This window comes from Rhinoraja longicauda, chromosome 1 (assembly GCF_053455715.1).
Source record: "Rhinoraja longicauda isolate Sanriku21f chromosome 1, sRhiLon1.1, whole genome shotgun sequence".
NCBI lineage: Eukaryota > Metazoa > Chordata > Chondrichthyes > Rajiformes > Arhynchobatidae > Rhinoraja > Rhinoraja longicauda.
In genome coordinates, this window is record NC_135953.1 from 62,902,920 (window position 1) to 62,923,902 (window position 20,983).

General features: G+C 39.1%; 1 protein-coding gene across 1 annotated transcript; it reads right to left on the reverse strand.

Annotated features, from left to right (window-relative positions):
• Nucleotides 1–368: 368 nt before the first annotated feature.
• On the reverse strand, nt 369–20,912 carry ociad1 (OCIA domain containing 1). The gene is made up of 8 exons (XM_078398739.1): nt 20,437–20,912; nt 15,255–15,339; nt 12,518–12,571; nt 12,388–12,435; nt 11,891–12,020; nt 10,985–11,190; nt 7,143–7,298; nt 369–5,017 (listed from the first exon to the last, which is right to left on the reverse strand). The coding sequence occupies exons 1-8, from the start codon at nt 20,527–20,529 to the stop codon at nt 4,980–4,982; spliced, it is 810 nt and encodes a 269-aa protein (XP_078254865.1). The 5' UTR covers nt 20,530–20,912; the 3' UTR covers nt 369–4,979.
• Nucleotides 20,913–20,983: the final 71 nt, after the last annotated feature.

A 20,983-nucleotide genomic window follows, 5' to 3' on the forward strand; every position in this document is an offset into this window, starting at 1 on the left:
TAATATTAGTGGTATTAATAAATGAATTTAAAAATACACTTGATTGAGATTTTATTTTTTTTTGCATTGATGATCTATCTAAGTATGGATCTAATGTACAATTGAAGTCTCCTCCAATTATTAATTTATATTGTGTGAATTCAGGAATTTTATTAAATGTTTTATTAAAGAACATAGGGTTATCAAAATTAGGCCCGTATACATTAAGAAGAATCACTTTTTCTCCATTTAATTCTCCAACTAATATAATATATCTGCCATCAATATCCACTATTGTTGAGGAGTTCTTAAAAGGTATTCCTTTACGAATTAGTATTGCAACTCCTCTAGACTTGTGGGAAAAGGAGGAGTGATATGATTCAGCAATCCACTTAGCTTTAAGTCTATGTTGAGATTCCTTCTTGAGATGTGTTTCTTGAAGAAATATTATATCAGTTTTGATTAAATTTAGATGTGCCAAAACTTTACCTCTCTTAATTGGTTCATTGATTCCCTTGACATTCCAACTACAAAATGTTATTCCCTGACCCCCACTTGTCATATTAATGTCTTGCATATTGTTTCTAAGGTGGTCTATAACCGATCAGAAGGTACAACACACAGAACCTGACCCTGCTCCCGAACCTCAAATAGATGAATTTAAAATCATATACAACGCTCTTCCGAACACATCTCCTTGTATTTGTCTTATTTTCCCATTCTAACATTAAGTTACAAAAATATTTAAAAAGAGAAAAGTGATAGAGTTGATTAATATAGGGTGAAAGAAAAGAAACTACCTCTACAATTAGTGTAGTTAGTGATAGCCACACTAACGTGGCTAGAATTCTAAAGACTTCCGTAGCCTTTGTAAAAAAAAAAAATTCTAGCTCCGTGCGCAAAGAAAATAAAGGGTTATTTCTAACATTCATATATCTTCTTTGGGAGTAACAAACTTATTTACATACCCATACATACACACACACGATATACCCCTATATATATATATACATACCCGTATGTATGCATACATAAGCACATAACCTCTACATATCTCTACATATCATATTAATTTTTCCACTAAATCTATCATAAATTTAATTTTAAATTGAAAAGTAAAGAGAAAAACGGTCAAACTTTATTATGACTTAGGCTAATTTACCTCTTGCATATCTTCCTAAATAATATAATTGTGTAATTCATTTCTATGTTAATCGAAGACTATTGATTATTCATCATTGTTATCAATCATATACAGTATTAAATTTATATGATTTATGTTAATGTTAATAATTTTATTAATAATTTTTAGTGGTAATATAGATATTTAATAAATATTGGTTATTACATATATAGTTATATATGAGTATACAGATAATAATAATGATTAGTAAACAGAAAAAACAGAAAAGATCACGGTTTTCTCCAATGTCCTCCATCCATTTCGGTTTCCGGATCTCCTCAAAGCTCTTGAAAAAACTTTATTCTGTGTCTGAGCTTAAGATATCACAAATTGGCAATGAAAGTGGGATCGTCGATTCCCCAGCTTTACTTGTTTGTGTAGATAAGGAATTCTACAAATGCACGGAGAGGGTTGTATAACTTTTGGTGTCAAGGAAAGCTGGAAATCGGGTCACAAAGTTGAATTCTGTGAGACTGTTAAAACAAAAAGAAATCTAAAATGGCTATATCGGAAGATTGGGTGAGTTCCAGCAAAGCCGGGAAACGTTCAGTGTGTACATCGAACGTTTAGAGATGTTTTTTGCTGCAAATAACATCACTGAAGTAGAAGCTTCTGATGCAGAATCAAGACGGTTGAATGAAGCAACTCAAACTAGGAAAAGAGCAATTTTTTCACTGAAATGGGTCCCGATGTTTATGATACAGTAAAGAATTTATTAGCTCCAGCCAAACCAAAGGACACGTCTTTGAAGGATATTCTGAAGAAGTTAACAGAACATTATGACCCTAAGCCCTTAGAAATAGCTGAAAGCTATCGTTTTGGAACGAGATGCCAACTTCCAGAGGAGGATATTAGTAATTTTATCATGACACTCAAGAGGTTATCAATTCATTGTAATTTTGGAAATTTCCAAGACCGGGCGTTAAGAGACCGTTTTGTGTGTGGACTGAGAAGTGAGCGGATCCGAAGTAAGCTGATGACGGTGTATGACCTGACCTTTGAAACAGCTTGTAAAACTGCTTTGTCAATGGATATGGCAGAAAGAGGTTCTAGAGAAGTCAGGACAACTTCTAGACAACCAGCGGAAGAGTTGAACAAGCTGCAGTCCAGCAAACTAAAGATGGATAAGTCGACAAAGACGTCAGAGAATCGTTATCCATGGAAGGGTAGCAAGACGACTGCAAAGTCATGCTATCGCTGTTTGGGCTCACATCTAGCACAGTCTTGTCCGTTCATCAAGGCAGAGTGTTACTCGTGTCACAAGATGGGAACCTAGCGAAGGCTTGTCGAAAGGCTAAGTAGAAAAAAGGTTTAACAAGTAAGCTGCATTCTGTGGATCAACTGCAGGTAGAGGAAGAGCTTCTTGAGATATACATCATCTGCAGCAATGAGTTAGTAAACCGGAAGACAAAGAATGTGTCCGTGCAGGTCCAGTTGAATGGAGCTCATGTTAGTATGGAAGTCGACACAGGAGCATCTGTGAGCGTGATTCCAGAATTTGTGTATCGGGAGAAGCTGAGTCAAATTCCTTTGGAAGCGAAGCAAATCGAGCTACATGGTTACTCTGGAGTGAAGATTCCAGTGTTAGGATGCGTAACTATACCAGTTAGGTATAAGGAGCAACAGGTGGAGTTGCCCCTCGTAGTTGTAAAGGGAGATAAACCTGCGTTGCTAGGTCGGAATTGGCTGCAGATCTTGAAGCTCAACTGGAACGAGATATTCCTCGTTCATGAAGAATTCAAGTGTCCGGAGGACATAATCAAGCAATATCCGAAGGTGTTTAGCGACCAGGGAGAGCCAATCAAGGGGTACAAGGTGAAAGTACGCGTGAAGCAGGATGCGACACCAGTGCATTGCAAACCACGGGTTGTGCCGTATGCTCTTAAGGACAAGGTTGAGAAAGAACTGAAAAGACTTGCTGAGAACATTATCAGTAAGGTAGAAAGTAGTGAATGGGCAACACCCATTGTAGTTGTACCTAAACCTGATGGTAGTGTTAGACTTTGTGAGGATTATAAGGTGACCGTAAACCAGGTACTTGAAGATAGCATACCAGATACCCTACCAACGGCAGAGGATTTGTTTAGCACCCTCACTGGCGGCCAAGTCTTCACAAAAATGGACTTGACAAATGCCTACTTGCAGTTAGGTGTAGATGACGAATCTAAATCAAAGCTAACTATTAACACGCATTTTACAGCTGGGCAGAAATGTTCCGGTCAGCAGTGAGTTAACTTGTTATTCTGTGTCTGAGCTCAAGATATCACACAGGGGAAAGGGAATGTAATGTGACACTGATAAATAGGAAGTGGCTCACGTGACACATGGACACAGATGGCCAAGATGGACCAAATTTCCTTCCATGGAGAACCTTCAACAAAATGTAATGTAACTCTCAATTCAGAGTGAATAGCAAACAATTAGGATTTATTAAAGATGCTCAACAACACTCAAACTTGTTACAGCTCCACAATTATCATTTGACACCTTCCTCCAAGCCAATTTTTAATCTATTTAGCTAGCTCACTTTGCATTCCACCCACTAACCTGCCAGACAAACGTACCATGCGGACCTTGTCAATGGCCTTGACAGTCACCTTGCTAAAGTCAACAAAGTTAACAACCTCTTCAAAAAAATCATATTCATGAGACACCATTTTCCACACTCAAAATCATGCTGATTATCCCTAGTCAGTCTGTGCCTATCCAAAGGCCTGACAATCCTGTGCCCAAGAATCCCCACTACAACTTAACCACTTACTGGTGTTCATGCTACCGGCCTGTAGTTCCCTGGAGTGTCCTTGCTGCCCTTTTCAAATAACGGTTCAACACTGGCCACCCACCAGTCATTCAAGTTCCAGTTGTCCAGAAGTTCACTTGTGGCTATTGATGCAAATATCTTTGCAATGGCCTCCACAATTTCCTTCCTAGCTGCCCACAAGGTCCGAGTAAAGTACTTGGTCAGGCCCTGGGGATTTACACTGTGGTGATCCAGTCAATACAAGGAAACATGAAATCTCCCACTAATACTACACTTATTTTTATTGCTATCTGTAATCTCCCTACACGTCTAGTTCATGGCAACAGATCCAATAAAATTTGCATTGAAATAGTTTTCAGTACTTGGGAGTTTCCCCTCTGACAAATAAAATTATACTTTCATTAGTATGCAATGGGCTGATCACTGGAACAGACAGAGAAAATGCTTGAACAAATTGGGACAGCACCTGTAGAGAGAGCTGGTGCACTTAAATATTCTTTCAAAGACCTCTTGAATTCCATTGTAACTTTCTAATTGTCTTTCCCCAACTTAGATCAGTAGGGTTATGCAACTTTTATCAACTTCAATAAAGTCCACTATTTTGGTTTGATTTGATTAACAGCAGCAACATGGTTCTGAATTAACAGTTAATAATCAGTCAGCCTATTCATCACACCTGTATGCTAATCGAAGATTTTATTTTGAAACATTTTCCCATGGAAAACTGTTACATCGAGAAATTATTGCAGGTAATGATTGTGTGGCATTTCTAATGATCATAATTCTTATAATAAGAAACATAAAATACAAGTCTTTGACTGACAAGCAGCACTACCAGCTTAGATTTACCACAGTTGTCAAATCCAATGGAATCTATTTCAATATAACTTATTTTGTCATCTCATCTGTCTCGAGTCAATCTTTTTAAAAACAGTCCAGCTTTTGAAATTAAATAATGTTGAAGACGACATTATTCAACATATAAACCATATAGGTTTATTTACCATATGAAACCATATAGGTTTATTTACTAGCTTCTTGTTGATAGTGAGTTTCTTATTCTTCCCAGGAATCTCCATATTTATTGGTTTTAGCTACAAGATTAAAAAAAACACTAATTAGCAATAAACGTCAGATAAATTATGAAATAATTTGAATATACAACAAATCATGTATTGCGATTCAGTCCAATATCACTTATATTCATGTTAAAGTTGCTTATGCAGGTTAAAAAATGTAATCAAATATTAATAGAAGTAAATGATAATCGGTGTAGATTGTCACCTAATAGAAATAATCTATTATTTGAAAACAAGGCTATGATTACCCCAAATCTCTGTTTAAAAAAATAAAGATAAGTTTCAATATTTCTGCAGGTCTATGAAGCTAGTTCCATAAATCTACAAATTAAAATGCAATTTAGCAGCATATATAAGCTACAGAACTTTGTAATACAGAAGGTCATTCAGGCTATTGTCTTCCAGGCGAACAATCCTATTTGTCCCATTCATTCCCTCCTTTTCCTCTGGTACGTCACACAACTTATTCTATCTCACACACCTCCCTTGGAATCTTTCTGGTAGTAACCTGCATCAAAGGGCAATTTAGTGGCCCAATAACCAGCCAGACGTTCTTTGGAGGAAACCAGAACAGATGGAGGAAACCAACATGGGTGGAGAAAGAATACAGACAGCATGCAAGGTCAGGATTGAACGCTGCAAATTGCTGCACTGTGTACAACTACTCTGCATAATATGCATAATAGGTTGTCTTTACTATTTCATGATCCAAGAACTGGTACAAAGTCCACATTTTTGCCTCATAATTCATACTATCATAACTGTTGAAAAACAAAATCTGCTTTCTTCTTAACCTGTCAAGTGAAATGTATTATTTTATCATGGACCACCTAACTACTTGTATTTATGTAGCACTATTAACAAAAATAGGAAAGTAACAATAGAATCTTCAATATTGACTGCAGATCTCGGATGATTAGCCATGATCATATTGAATGGCAGTGCTGGCTTGGAGGACCGAATGGTCTACTCCTCCACTTAATTTTCTATGTTTTTTTTTCTAAGCAATAAACTTATTTGATCTAGTTCTCAACAAAGTGCCTGTATACATGCCTGTCCAGGATACCACTGGTAGAGGTGAGCCATCTGCACACATAGGACATTCATCACATGGTGTGCCACTACAACTCATCAGTCTGTCTATCTTTTTTATCCATGTACTCTAATCCCATTTGCTAAATGGGACAGACCTGACAGCTCAAACTGGGCACACACAAGTTCCTATGGACCCATTATCAGCAGAAATGCACACCAACATAATCTGTAACCTCACGGACCACCATTTCTTTTTACCATTTCAATCAAGCATGTGGATCAACCCTGGTGGTTGGATATCAATTAATCATTCCTGTGTACAGCATGCAACAAATGACCATCTTCCGCTCACCAGGTTAAAAGTGGGGATGTTGGCACAGTATTTAATTATATTCCAAACCGCTTAACAAATGAAACAGTCCAAGCCTGCATGCTGCAAGACTTTGGCTACATTCAGGCATGGGCTGGTAAGTGGCAACGTGCCAAGCAATGGCTGCAGCAGCCACAAATACCATGGCCACGGGGTTCAAGGCTGAGAATCATGTGAAAAACAATTCACCTGACATCCAAAGCTTTTCCAAAGTCAAAAAGGCATGTCAGTAGTGTGGTGGAATACTCTCCACTTGACTGGATAAGTGCAACTCTAAAAACTCTAAGGAAACTTATAACATCCAGGCCAAAATAGCCTATTTGTTTGGTATCCCATCCTAATTCAGTAGAGAGGAACAGCAATGTGTACCATATACTAAATGCAGTACTTGCATAGACTAACCTGATCGTGCCTTCCATGGAAGCAACAATGGGGATACTACCAATTTACATTGGAAGTGGATGTGTTACCAGGCAGTTAGTTCAAAACCAATCAATTCAGACTGATTGGTCTTAACCATCTTAAGACAACTTTTAATCCTCCACATGACACAACATTTTAATTTGGACAAATGACAACAATCCTGGACATATTACTAATTCATATTCCTACAGTTCTCAACTAAACAACTATTATGTTACTACCATTAGAAGAACTGTCGCTGCTCATTTGAGAAAGTGGCATGAGGAGACAACGCCTTCCCATTGTTACACAGAAAAATCCATAATTGAGCACCTTTGTTGCTAGGTATTCTCTGTCGTGTTGGTCTGTGCAACGAGTCCGCCTTTTGTGTGTTGGTAACTTCGTATTGTTCCCTATTTTTGTTTCTCAATTCATCGTACGTCATTGGCTTCCTTTGAGGTTTTGATTCTTCACTCTCTGGAACAGGTGCTGTGGTAAAAATCAAAAAAGCTCTTTAGATGAGATTAATGATCTGCATGGTATCCTTCAAATAAAAGCAAAACAAGCCACAACTTTACTCATCTCACAAGATAATAAATATTTTTCCATTTATTAATAAGGCTGTGGCTTTGAACATATATCTGCAGCATAAATTGGTGAACTATGGTCATGCTACCACCTGTACAACATACCAAAGTTAATCACAATGTAATTCTGCATGTTCAGGCACAGGCATACAAATCCACTGCCATCGTTAAAGGCAGAGTTTGTAGTTTATTAGCATTTAAAGGCCGAGGGGCAAGCTGGCAAAATGCCCAGTGTTGTAATTTACGGAACTTCAGTCAGTAACAAGATCATTTCCAATATAGTACAATATATTATCTGAGAGGGTAATCTTAAAAGAGATGAAGAGATTATAGCAAAATATCAACAATGGACATAAAATAGCTGCACTGCAATAATTATTGTTCATGCTACTTTGCAATAATCTGAGCTAACTTTCTCAAAATAATAACTGAGCGGTTCTGAATTTTATATGCCGTATGTCCTCAGAATTCAGGAGTCAAGAGTGTTTTATTGTCATATGTCCCAGATAGAACAATGAAATTCATACTTGCTGCAGCACAACAGAATATGTAAATATAGAACTGTAAACAATATAATAAACAAGAGAAAAAAAAGTTCAATGTGTAAATATACACGCACACAAATACACACAATTACATATATATATATATATATACATACACACACAAAAAACAAAACAATAATTGTGCGATAATAACAATAATAGTCTACTATAGTTCAGAGCTTCTTTGAGGTTGCAGTGTTTAATAACCTGATGGCTGTAGGGAAGAAGCTGTTCCTGAACCTGGACGTTAGTTTTCTGGCTCCTGTACCTTCTTCTCAATGGCAGGAGTGAAATTAGTATATGGCCCGGGTGGTGTGGGTCTCTGATGATGCTGGCTGCCTTTTTGAGGCAGCGACTCCGATAAATCCCTTCGATGGTGGGGAGGTCAGAGCCGGTGATGGACTGGGCAGTGTTCACAACTTTTTGCAGTCTTTTTCGCTCTTGGGCATTCAAATTGCCGAACCAGGCCATGATGCAACCAGTCAATATGCTCTCTACTGTATACCTGAAGAAGTTCAAGAGAATCCTCTCTGACATACCAAATCTCTGTAATCTTCTCCGGAAGTTGAGGCGTTGATATGCTTTATTTATAACTGCATCAGTGTGCTGGTTCCAGGAAAGGTCTTCGGAAATATGCATGCCCAGGAATTTTATGTTTTTGACTGTCTCCAGCATCGTCCCGTTGATATGAACAGGATTGTGGGTCCTCATCCATCCTCTTCCAAAGTCCACAAGCAGTTCATTGGTTTTACTGATATTGCAGTGGGGCACTCCTAAGGACCTTCTACAACACGGTGGTTGCATCGGCCATCTTCTATGGAATGGTCTGCTAGAGCAGCAGCATCTCAGCGGCAGAAGGGAAGAGACTCGACAAGCTGGTCAGGAAGGCCAGCTCTGTCCTGGGTTGCACCCTCGACTCAGTGCAGGCGGTGGGAGAGAGGATGATGGCAAAGTTAACATCGCTGCGGGACAATGACTCCCACCCCATGCAGGACACTGTCACTGCACTGAGTAGCTCCTTCAGTGACAGTCTCCTTCACCCCAAGTGCGTGAAGGAGAGATATAGGAGGTCCTTCCTTCTCGCTGCTGTGAGACTGCACAACCAGCGCTGCTCCCAGCAGACGAGTCACAATAACAGCTAAGAACACACGGAAACAAATGACAATTTATGTATCTTTTATTTATAATGAATGATCTCTTGCTCTCCACTTTGCTGCTGTAACACTGTAAATTTCCCCGGTGCGGACGAATAAAGGAATATATTATTATGATTATTATTATTATTGAGAGCCAGGTTGTTGTGCCGGCACCATTTAGTCAATCAGTCGATCTCACTTCTATACTCTGACTCATCACCATCTGCAATTCGTCCAACAATGGTGGTGTCGTCGGCGAACTTGAAGATGGAGTTCGCACTGTGTCTGTATATGCAGTCATAAGCATGGAGTGAGTGGAGCAGGGGGCTGAGTACGCAGCCTTGAGGTGCTCCCGTACTGATTGTTAATGAGGAAGAAGTGTTTCTGCCAATTTGAACAGACTGTGGTCTGTGGATGAGGAAGTCGAGGATCCAATTGCAGAGGGATGCGCAGAGACCCAGTTCCATGAGCTTGGTAACCAGCTTGGAGAGGATGATGGCATTGAATTCACAATAAAATACATCAGACTGGGCCTTTGTATGACACTAAACTACAGTGGACATGGAGATTCATATGAGTAACCGGATAGTGAGCAAGTACAAAAGAAGAATGAGAAAGGAAAATAGAAAAGGGAAAGAAAATATCTAAAGATTAGGAAGCACTTTCAGCAATTTATCTAGGATGGAGATTAATATATTTTGATAGTATTGGTGAATTAGTTGAAATTTTCTTTGGTATGTGTTCAAGATTTCATATTTGGGAAGGGGACAACTCTACTGGTTGGAATTTGGTGGCAAAACAATGGCAGTCATTTAAATGACCAGAATGGTGCAAGTACATTTTAACTTTCGGGAAAAACAATTCAGTTAAGTAAATTATATTTCCTTGTACCTTGCAGTGAAGTGTATTCATTTATAAAAAAATAATTTCTAAAATAATTTATTTGTGAAAGTCATTATTTTTAATTATCAGAGTCTTCCTGTGGGTATAATTTGCCCATTTGCAACAGCAAGACCATGTAACGTGGGCGGTAAGCCAGGCTATGGCAAATTTAGTCATGAATTTTAATTTTTAATTGCATCGCTATGCTAAAACTGCTCCTATAGCTATTCTGAACTATTTAACTAAAAACGCCAAAGTGATTGTATTTATTGGAAAAATACAAGAACTTTATTGGATATTTAAAAAGCATTTTGGTAACCAAGTGAAAACAACATCTGTAGATATTAATATCTCTATTTATTAACCATAACATAACATTTATTTTTAATACATGGAACATTCATATGGACATCTCCAATCATAATGAAATGATATCAATATAATTTGGCTACAAATAGTATCAAAATACATTAAAAAAATCTTTAAGAATTGTAGATCTACCCATTGAAAAAGTGCCATAAATGTATTTTTCTTTCAAGATTTCTGTATCTATAAGCCACAAAACAAAAAAGTGTAGATTAAGGAATGTGCACGTCACACTGGACTTGTGTTCCCTTCAAATATCTGAGGTTTTTGAATTGTTTTCACAGAAAAACAAGAACTGATAAAATTTCTTAATTCCAGTGGAAAAATAGAGGCTTCAATCTAATCATCTTGAACAAAATTCTTCAATTAGTTATTTGAAGCATTCTGTATGAGATACCAATTTCTTTTGGAAACCTATTTTTAAAGGTTTATGGATTGGCATGTTAGCTTTCAAAAGAGTCATAATGTACATAAGGATGCCACACAAATTACAGATAATCAAATTTAAACAAAATTAACAATTTAACCTGGTATCCAAGAGAAACATTTTGCAACAGGATAAAAAATATTTATGGTTTCAATAAAATGAAATAGATTAAGCTTTATAAACCCATTCAAACTCTCTTCAAAACAATATGTTAATGAAAGTAAAATATCACCTGGAATATCGGCAATCCCTGTTGGAGCCGACTCACTTTGTGTAGAACTGAATGGAACAGACTTGTAGTTCGGCTCTGGGGAAACATTTGTGTAACTGTAATCAGAGGAAGAAGGGCTATTCATGTCAGGTTGGAAAGTTGAAGGAGATGATAATGTTTGGTCTTCTCCAGTGCTCTCTGAAAAGTCAGACTTCGGATATGAATGTCTGCAACACAAAACATTTACTTTAAGGCTTCACCAGAAAATATGATCCACATTTTAAGCCAAAACTAGCCAATGGAAAAAAAATCTCTCAATAACTATGCTCATATACTCTTCATGAAACACAATTTATTATAAAATATATTGTTATATTGGTTAGCATGCCTCATACTATATGCGAACTAGTTTCAAGAACAATGCAATGTAATAGTATAAAACATGTAAAACATGGCTTGCGTGACAGAATGGCACGTCTTTGTGACATGTAGACATGAACGGATCTGCTAACCAGTCTCTCCATTATCACTTCATTATTACACCATCAGCTCTTTAATAACACAATGGAATATAAAAAATATCTTGCATCCGTTCCCAAGTCAAAGAAATGGAAAAACATCCCTGCAAAGCTGTCAAATACTATCCATAAAAAAGCATTTCAACCTCTCAGGATTGTAAAATATCTACTTTAGCAAACGAGTCATAGTATTTCCACTCTATTCTAAGTTAGGAACTCCGGACAGTTGCTATTATACTGTTTCATTGGTGTCCATCTGAAGGAACTTGCTATTCACAAGTCAAAGGGAAGAATGTTTTTCTTAAAGAATAAAAACTTTCTTGCATCAATTCACATTAAGAATACTCAATTGCACGTTATAAATAGGAGCCATATAACTATGTTAAAAGTACACAATATAGCAACTGACTGATGTGAAAATCTTCTACGCCCTTGCCGTAGAGCATCTCCGAGAGGTGAATTCTCCAGTCTCATGAACTTCTCTTGGCATGTTCTCATATAGGAAATCTTTCCTACCAGGTAACCGCAAACACCAGCAACTGAGAAGGGAACGTAGTAAAAAGAAAAATTACTTTTAAAGATTTCTAATCATGAATATCTTTACAAAATCTTTATAAACATTTGGATAATACATAGATTAATTTAGGGCACACCAGTTTAGCAACTAGAGGGAGACACATAATTGATTTACTAGAGCAATACCATGACTGAAAGTCAGTTAATAAATCAAGGTCTTTCATAAATATTAAAACTATTTTAACCATTTTGCATTGTTGGTCAAGAAAATATTGCTTGACAGATTGCAAGAATACTCTTCTACAACCAGAGAACTTAGATCAGTAAAAGGTACACTAATTGCTAATTGGTTTCTCCTACGCTTACAAAATGAATACTAACTTCACTCACATGCAACCTTTGGTATGGATCCAAACCTATTTGAAGTAGAAAGGATTCCTAAATGGGAAAAACAATTCAAAATGAACTAAAGCAGGAATTTAATAAATGTGATAAAAAAAATATTGCTTTAAAAGATTACCTCTAGAAATGAGAACTTGAGTTACCAGCATGCTCATCCCAGAAAAAGGCAGTGCTGTAAATAACATTAAAACAACTTTAATTATTGTCCCATTGACCAACTGTCTGTGTAAAATTACAGCTTCATTTTAATTGCAGTCTTTTTACATTGAAGATATTTCTGTAATAATATTGATTGCTCAAAATGTCATTAGGCTGAAGGATTGAAAACATTTTTGCACATAGCAGAGAACAAGTATTTTACAAAGATGTGTATTGATATTTCAGAAAAAAACTATTGGCCAACAGCTTTTACAGATAATAAAAAGGAAAGGTTAGGTAAATGTAGGCCCCTTACTGATTGAGACAGTTGAAATACAGAAATGACAGAGGCATTAAAAAAACAGGCTGACATACTTGTAAATTAAGTGTCTAGCGAGAATGAGGAAGTGAAGAAATCTGTCAAAAATAAACAGGCAAGAAAAATTGATGAGTTTGAAAGTTGACAAACCCCAAGGACATTTCAGAACAGCTAGTTCCCAGCAGCCATCAGGCTCTGGACACTACACTAACCTCAGCAACTATGAACTTCTAATCGACTGTGTATTTGATTGCATGACAGACTTTGGTTTTCACAATGTTATGGTTACTATAATATTAATTTAATGTAAAATTATATTGTATTTGCATGTTATTGAATTTACGGGCTGTTAATCTGCAACAAGTAAAAATGTCATTGTTCCGTTGATGATGTGCATGACAATTAAACACTGTTGATTCAATCTACATATCAGAATTTTGAAAGAAATTGCTTTAGAAAAAGAGAATATTCTGGTTATCATTTACTAAGGGTCTGTAGATAAGGTTCTGTAGAATGGACTTCACTACGTAAGAAAGGAGGGAGAGAAAAGCAGATCTAATAACATGTTAATTTAATATTGTTAGGAAAAGAATAATAGGCCTGAGCAGAGTCAGCATTGAATGCTGTAGGAAAACCACGATTGACTAATCTACTGAAGTTCTTTGAGAATGTGGTAAGTGGAAGAAAAACAGGGGAATCATGGATGCGACGTTTATGGATTTCTGGAAGGCATTTGATAAAGTCTCTCAAAGCAGATGTAATAATAATGTTGGAGCATGTTCCAGTTTTTGGCCCACCTTCCCAAGATCCTGTTGTAAGCCTTCACTGTTTACAATACCACTAATTTTGGTGACGTCTGCAAATGTAGAAACACAGAAACATAGAAAATAGGTGCAGGATGAGGCCACTAGTCCCTTCGAGCAGGCACCGCCATTCATTGTGATCATGGCTAATAATCCACAATCAGTAACCTGTGCCCAACTTCTCCCCATATCCCTTGATTCCACTAGCTCCCAGAGCTCTATCTAACTCTCTCTTAAATTCATCCAGTGATTTGGCCTCCACTGCCCTCTGTGGCAGAGAATTCCACAAATTCACAACTCTGGGTGAAAAAGTTCCTTCTCACCTCAGTTTTAAATGGCCTCCCCTTTATTGTAAGACTATGGCCCTTGGTTCTGGACTCCCTCAACATTGGGAACATTTTCCCTGCATCTAGCTTGTCCAGTCCTTTTATAATTTTATATGTCTATAAGATCCCCTCATCCTTCTAAACTCCAGTGAATACAAGCCTAATCTTTTCAATCTTTCCTCATATGACAGTCCTGCCATCCTAGGGATCTATCTCGTGAACCTACGCTGCACTGCCTCAATTACAAGAATGTCCTTCCTCAAATTAAGAGACCAAAACTGTACACAATACTCCAGATGTGGTCTTACCAGGGCCCTGTACAACTGCAGAAGAACCTCTTTACTCCTATTCTGAAATCCTCTCGTTATGAAGGCCAACATGCCATTATCTTTCTTCACTGCCTGCTGTACCTGCATGTATGACTCAGGTCACCTACGTTCTCATCCAAATCATTAATACATGACAGAGGAACTTGCATTAATCTCTGCAGCACACTACTGGTCACAGGCCTCCAACATGGAAAAACAACTTACTACCACCACCCTCTCTCCACCTCCTATCACGTCAATTACGTATCTAACTTGCTATTTTAGTATTGATATGTTTATTATTGTCACGTGTACTAAGATGCAGCGAAAAGCTGTTTGTGTACTATCCAGTCAAACCATTACAAAAGACACCAGTGCAGGAGCAAGTCAGCGTGTCAGACAGCAAGCATCTCTGGGAGACATGAATTGATGATATTTCAGGTAGGTTGTCTGATGGAATGCAAACTTAGCTATCCCCCCAATTTAGGACATCAACTTGTGGAACCGGTCTAATTTTTTCTTTGACTATCTTAAAACTAATAGAATTATGACCACAGATCACAAAGTGCTCCCCCCACTGACACATCAATCACGTGCCCAGTCTTATTTCCCGAGAGGAGATCGTTAATGCCTCTCTGGTAATGCCATTTACATGTTGTTTTAGATTTAGAAAACATTCCTCAAAACGCATAAATTCTGAGAGTATAGTAGTAAATTCAGGAAGTATAGTAGTAAAAGTTAAACATATTCAGCTGGCAATGAGAATATTGTAATTGGCAACTAAAGAAATATTTCGTTTCATAATGCAGAACATAAATGGTTATTCATAACTATTGTACGAGTTATGACTTACAAATGCAAAGGTAACTCAACAGACCAGAAACAAATCACAGCAAAATTTATAAATCGACTATCAGCCCAATAACAATGTGTACAGTGATTAAACAAAACTTGTACATACACCTATAGTAGAAGCTCTCCTTATTGCATTCCTTGAAGACTCTCCTTTCTTCATCTGTGGGGATGTATGATGCACCGACTGGACTCTGCAGAATAACACAAGTAGGATTCATTCTATATCTAGTCAGAAAATAAACTTAAAATAACATTTAATTGCTCCACATCTACTTTGTAAATAGATGGATAGAACGAAACTGAGCTCCTCAAACTTCTTGATTTGAGGATCAGATTCTGATCTATGATTCTGTTGAATTTATTTTTTTTAAAGTGAAATTTGTCTCTTCAGTTTCCTTGCCCACATAGTCTTTGAAGGTCAGTTACCAATAAGGAGGATGGTTATTTTTTAATTTAAAATAGGTTGGCTGTTATATACTTCCAAAATCTATAAGCCTTACATACAGATTAAAACTAGGATGGAACAAACAGTCGTCGATTACTTAGTTCTGCAGCTAGCAAAGAAAGAACCTGCATCCCTGGCTTTTGAGCAAATTAGCTTTAGAGATAGCAAATGCATTGCTCGTCATCATCCAAAATTGCATCGTTTCTAAAGCAGCTCTCACAACTTAACTGAGAAATATGTAGAATCAACAAGGGACTACCAATATACAGTTAGCCTGACATCAGCATGAGTGAAAATGCAGAAATTTATTAAGTATGTTGTAACAAGGCACCTAGAACACGAAGTGTGTAGGAAGGAACTGGAGATGGTGATTGCACCGAAGATGGACGCAAAATGCTGCAGTAACTCACCGAGTCAGTCTGGGGAAAGGGTCTAGACCCGAAAAGTCACCTATTCCTTTTCTCCAGAGATGCTGCCTGACTCACCGAGTTACCCCAGGATTTTGTGTCTAACATAGAACATAAAACCAGTTGGAGTCAACATGGACATGTGAAGAAGAAATCATATATGATCATTCTCTTGGTATTGAGATTGTAAGTGTATTAATTATTGTATACAAAAACAGGGATGTAATGTTGAGGCTCTATAAGGTGCTGGCAAGGCCGCATTTGGAATAATGTGAGCAATTTTGGACACCATATCTGAGGAAGGATGTGCTGGCACTGAAGAGGATCCAGAGGAGGTTTACAAGAATGATCCCAGAAATGATTAGGTTAACTTATGATGAGCGTTTGTCAGCACTGGGCCTGTACTCACTGGAGGTTAGAAGAATGAGGGGGGACCTAATTGAAACATACAGAATAGTGAAAGGCTTGGATAGAGTGGATGTGGAGAGGATGTTTCCACTAGTGGGAGAATCTAGGACTGGAGATCATAGCCTCAGGATTAAAGGACGTTCTTTTAGGAAGGAGGAGAAGAAATTTCTTTAGTCAGAGGGTGGCAAATCTGCGGAATTCTTTGCCACAGAAGGCTGTGGAGGCCAAGCCAGTGGATATTTTAAGGCAAACCCCTCTCACCCTGGCCACAAACTCCTTGAAGCACCCCTCTGGAAGGCGACTCCAGACTGTCAAAGCAGCCACAACCAGACATAAAAACAGCTTTTTTCCCCCATGACTAGTAGCTCCTCAATAACCAAAAGTCTGTAGTCTCTTTTTGCTCTGGTTTATTTCACTCACATGTTTAAACCGTAATGTTGTATTCTTAATGTTTTATGCTTTATTCTTAATTGTTTACTGTATGTTCGTGTTACTTGCAAGCAGAGCACCAAGGCACATTCCTTGTATGTGTACATACTTGGCCAATAAACTTATTAATTCATTCAGAGATAGAGATTCTTGATTAGTACAGGTGTCAGAGGTTATGGGGAGAAGGCAGGAGAATGGGGTTAGGAGGGAGAGATAGATCAATCACGATTGAATGGCAGAGTAGACTTGATGGGCCGTATGGCCTAATTCTACACCTATTCCTTATGATCTAACAATGAAAATCTAATTGACATGCTTTATTTAGAGTTTCAAAAACCTTTGATAAGGTACCATTCAAGATATTACTAAAAAATGAACACAAATGGTAATGATGTCAATATACTTGTGGATGATTGGTTAACCATCAAAACCTGAGAAATAGATGGTTCATTGGGATGGCAAGTTGGGAGCAGTGGGCATTCACAGTCTATCTCAATTATTTTGGATGGTGGAAATGCTGTCCAATATATCCATCTTTACTAATGATAAGCTGATAGAAGTTAGAATTTCAAAAGGATACATGGAGGCTTCACAATCAAATAAATGGGTGAGGATGTTGCAATTAGAATACAGTCGTGAAAGTCATCCAGTTTGGTAGAAACAACAGAAGAGACAGGCATCATATACAATGGTAAGATGACAGTTTAGACTTTAAAGATAGTGTGGAAACAGGCCCATTTAGTCCACACCTACCAGCAATCACCCTGTACACTAGTACTATACTACACACTAGGGACAATTATTTGCAGAAGCCAGTTAGCCTACAAGCCTGTACATATTGAGCGTGGGAGGGAACCGGAGCACCCAGAGAAAACCCACGCGGTCACACGGAGAACGTATTTCGTATAGACAGCACCCATAGTCAGGATCGAACCCGAGTCTCTGCCGCTGCAAGGCAGCAACTCCACTGCTGTGCCACGGTTGATATTCAGAGGAACTAGGAATCTTTGCATACTGAAAGGTGACACTCAGTTTAGATGAAATTTAAAGGCAAACTGAATGTTGCCAATGATCACAAGGGAACTCTGATGATTAAACACTGATGTACAATGATATTGGGTACAAATGCAAGGGAAGATACATTAACAACAGAGGAGTGCAACTAAGATTTACCAGATTGAGTCCTGGGATTGGGTAAAGAAAGTGGTTGTGCTATGGGAAAGATTGAGCAGAGTCAATCTTTACCCTCATGCTTATTAGTATGAGGGACAATCTCATGGAGCCATGCAATATTCTTATGGGGCCTCAGAGAGTAGATGAACAACATCTCCTCTAGCTGGGGTACCTAGAACCAGCGATCACAAACATAAAGTAAGGCAATAGACGCCCAGGATGGAAATGAAAAGAAAAGTCGTGAATATTAAGAGAATTATGGCAGCTTAATCGCTAGATATCATCAATAAAGAAATAGATTTGAGGATATACAAGGAGTCAAGTGATGCGGTTAGTGTAGAAACATGGCCCCAAGGTAAAAGACGAGCCACTATCTCATTGGATGACATAGCAGGAAGGAGGGCCAAATGGCTTATATCACCTAGATTATTTTAGGAATAGTCTGACAAATAGGTACCAAAGAACATTGAAAACATCCTCCAGATAACAGAAATTTTACAAGCATTATTTATTTGATGCACAGGCAGCAGCATCGTTTAAGCATATAGTTCTGTCTGCGTATTGGAAACACTCCAAAGAGTCAGCCGAGTTTACCCATCTCTCCTCCATTGCAAGTCTTCGCTTCCTTAGATGGGGGGTAAAATCAGATTTGTACACAATATTGTGGATGCTTCTTATTAGGGCTCTATATTTGGAGCAAGATATCATTACCATTGTACTCCAATCTGTACCTACAGACTAACTTTGACTTCATGTAAGGGTGCAAAGTCAATCTGAACACCAATGCTCTTTAATATCTCTCCATTTAGAAAACATTCAACCTTCATATTTTCTGCCCAAGTAGATGACCTACTTGGGATGCAGGTCAGACCATCACCATCCCTTCTATTGACTCCAATTATACCGCGCACTGCCTCGGCAAAGCCAGCAGCATAATCAAGGACGAGTCGCACCCTGGCCACCCCCTCTTCTCCCATCAGGCAAAAGATATAGGAGTGCGAAAACGCACACCATCAGATTCGGGGACAGTGTCTTCCCAGTTGTTATCAGGCAACTGAATCATCCTACCGCAACCGGAGAGCAGTGCTGAACTACTATCTACCTCTTTGATCACCATCCTTGCTTTACTGGCTTTACCTTGCACTAAACGTTATTCCCTTATGTAGCTATACTTTGTAAATGAATAGATTGTAATCATGTATTGTCTTTCTGCTGACTGGTTAGCGCGCAACAAAAACGCTTTTCACTGCACCACGACAACAAACTAAACTAATTCACCAATAATATTTGGCATTATTACTCCAAAATCAGATTTTACTTTTGTTAATTGATTTCATGCAGCACATTATGAAGGGCCTGGAGTAAAAACACATCAAATCCTCTGGATTGCACACAACCTGTAACATTTCCTGATTGGATTCCAGCATTTTCTTTACAGTCAGGCTAAATGGCCAATTTTTAGCATTTCACTGTCCTTGCTTTCTTAATGGGGTTACATTTGGTACTTTCTAATCAGATAAAACAGCTCCAAAATTTATGGAATTTTAGAAGACATGCCAAATTCCCTTCTTTAAAAAGGGGTAGAAACATTAAAAAAAATAGGTGCAGGAGTAGGCCATTCAGCCCTTCGAGCCAGCACCACCATTCATTATGATCATCCTAAATCAGTAACCCATTCCTGTTTTCTCCCCATATCCCTTGATTCCGTTAACCCTAACTCTCTCTGGCGTGGGAGGAAGAGGACAAAAAACACTCATAAGGTCATTAATGAGGGGTGGGTATATGGAACAAGCTGCCAGAGGGGGTAGTCGAGGCTGGGACTATCCCAACGTTTAAAAAAATTGCTGCAAGTACATGGATAGGACAGGTTTGAAGGGACATGGACCAAACACAGGCAGCTGGGACATGTCGGCCAGTGCGGGCAAGTTGGACTGAAGGGCCTGTTTCCACACTATCACTCTATGACCAAGGGTCTCGACCCGAAATGTCGCCCACTCCTTCTCTCCAGAGATACTGCCTATCCCGCTAAGTTACTCCAACATTTTGTGTCTATCTTTGGATTAAACCAGCATCTGCAGTTCCTTCTTACACAAACTTGCAACTCAGCTCGAGGAAGGGTCAATCTTTCCCTACGGTAGCCGCCGTCGCGGCCCCGTGATGGCAACAGGTTTTCAGGAGCAGACCACCGCGACTCCAGACCGGGTCACGCTTTCTCCTTAAGGGGCTCGACGCGAAACGTCGCCCATTCCTTCTCTCCAGAGATGCTGCCTGTCCCGCTGAGTTACCCCGGCATTTTGTGTCCATCTGCAGTTCTTTCCTACACTCTTTCACCGCAGGCCTGGCCCGTCCCCGCCGACTCTGAATGTCACGCGGAACCAAACCCGTTGCCCGAGGTCACCTCGCTGTGCGCGCAGTGAAGCGGGTACCTGGTCGGAGCCGACGGTGGGCCAGGGCCCCGACTCCTCCTTCCCCTCGCCGCCGCCGTCCAGCGGCTGCTCCGGCGCGGCAGCGCGCGCCATCAACGGCCACCTGGCGAACGCGGCGCCGCCAACGGCTGTCACGGGCACGGCCCCGGAAACAGTTCCTCTGGCAGCACTGCAACACCGGAAACGATTTGCGGACGGACCCTAAACCCGGTCAATGACCATATGTTCAAACAGAAGCAAGCACGTTAGAAGTGTCAGGTATTGGATCAAAAACAAAACGCCAACTATCTGTTGCTGGTAACAGAGGGTCATTAACCTCTGCCTGCAATAAAAGAATCTTTCACACTAATAGGGTTCATGACATCTTCAGTATCGAAGCAACGCAAATACATGCACACGGTGATGTGAGACGCTGAGGGCCGTTTGGAAGTAAGGAGCTGACGCTCTTCCATTCCACAGGCTTGCTTTCCACTTCCTCGTTTGCCTTTAAACAAACGGAAGACCGGAAGTTGCCTGCCCTGCGCCGCTGGGTGATGGACGGCCCGCT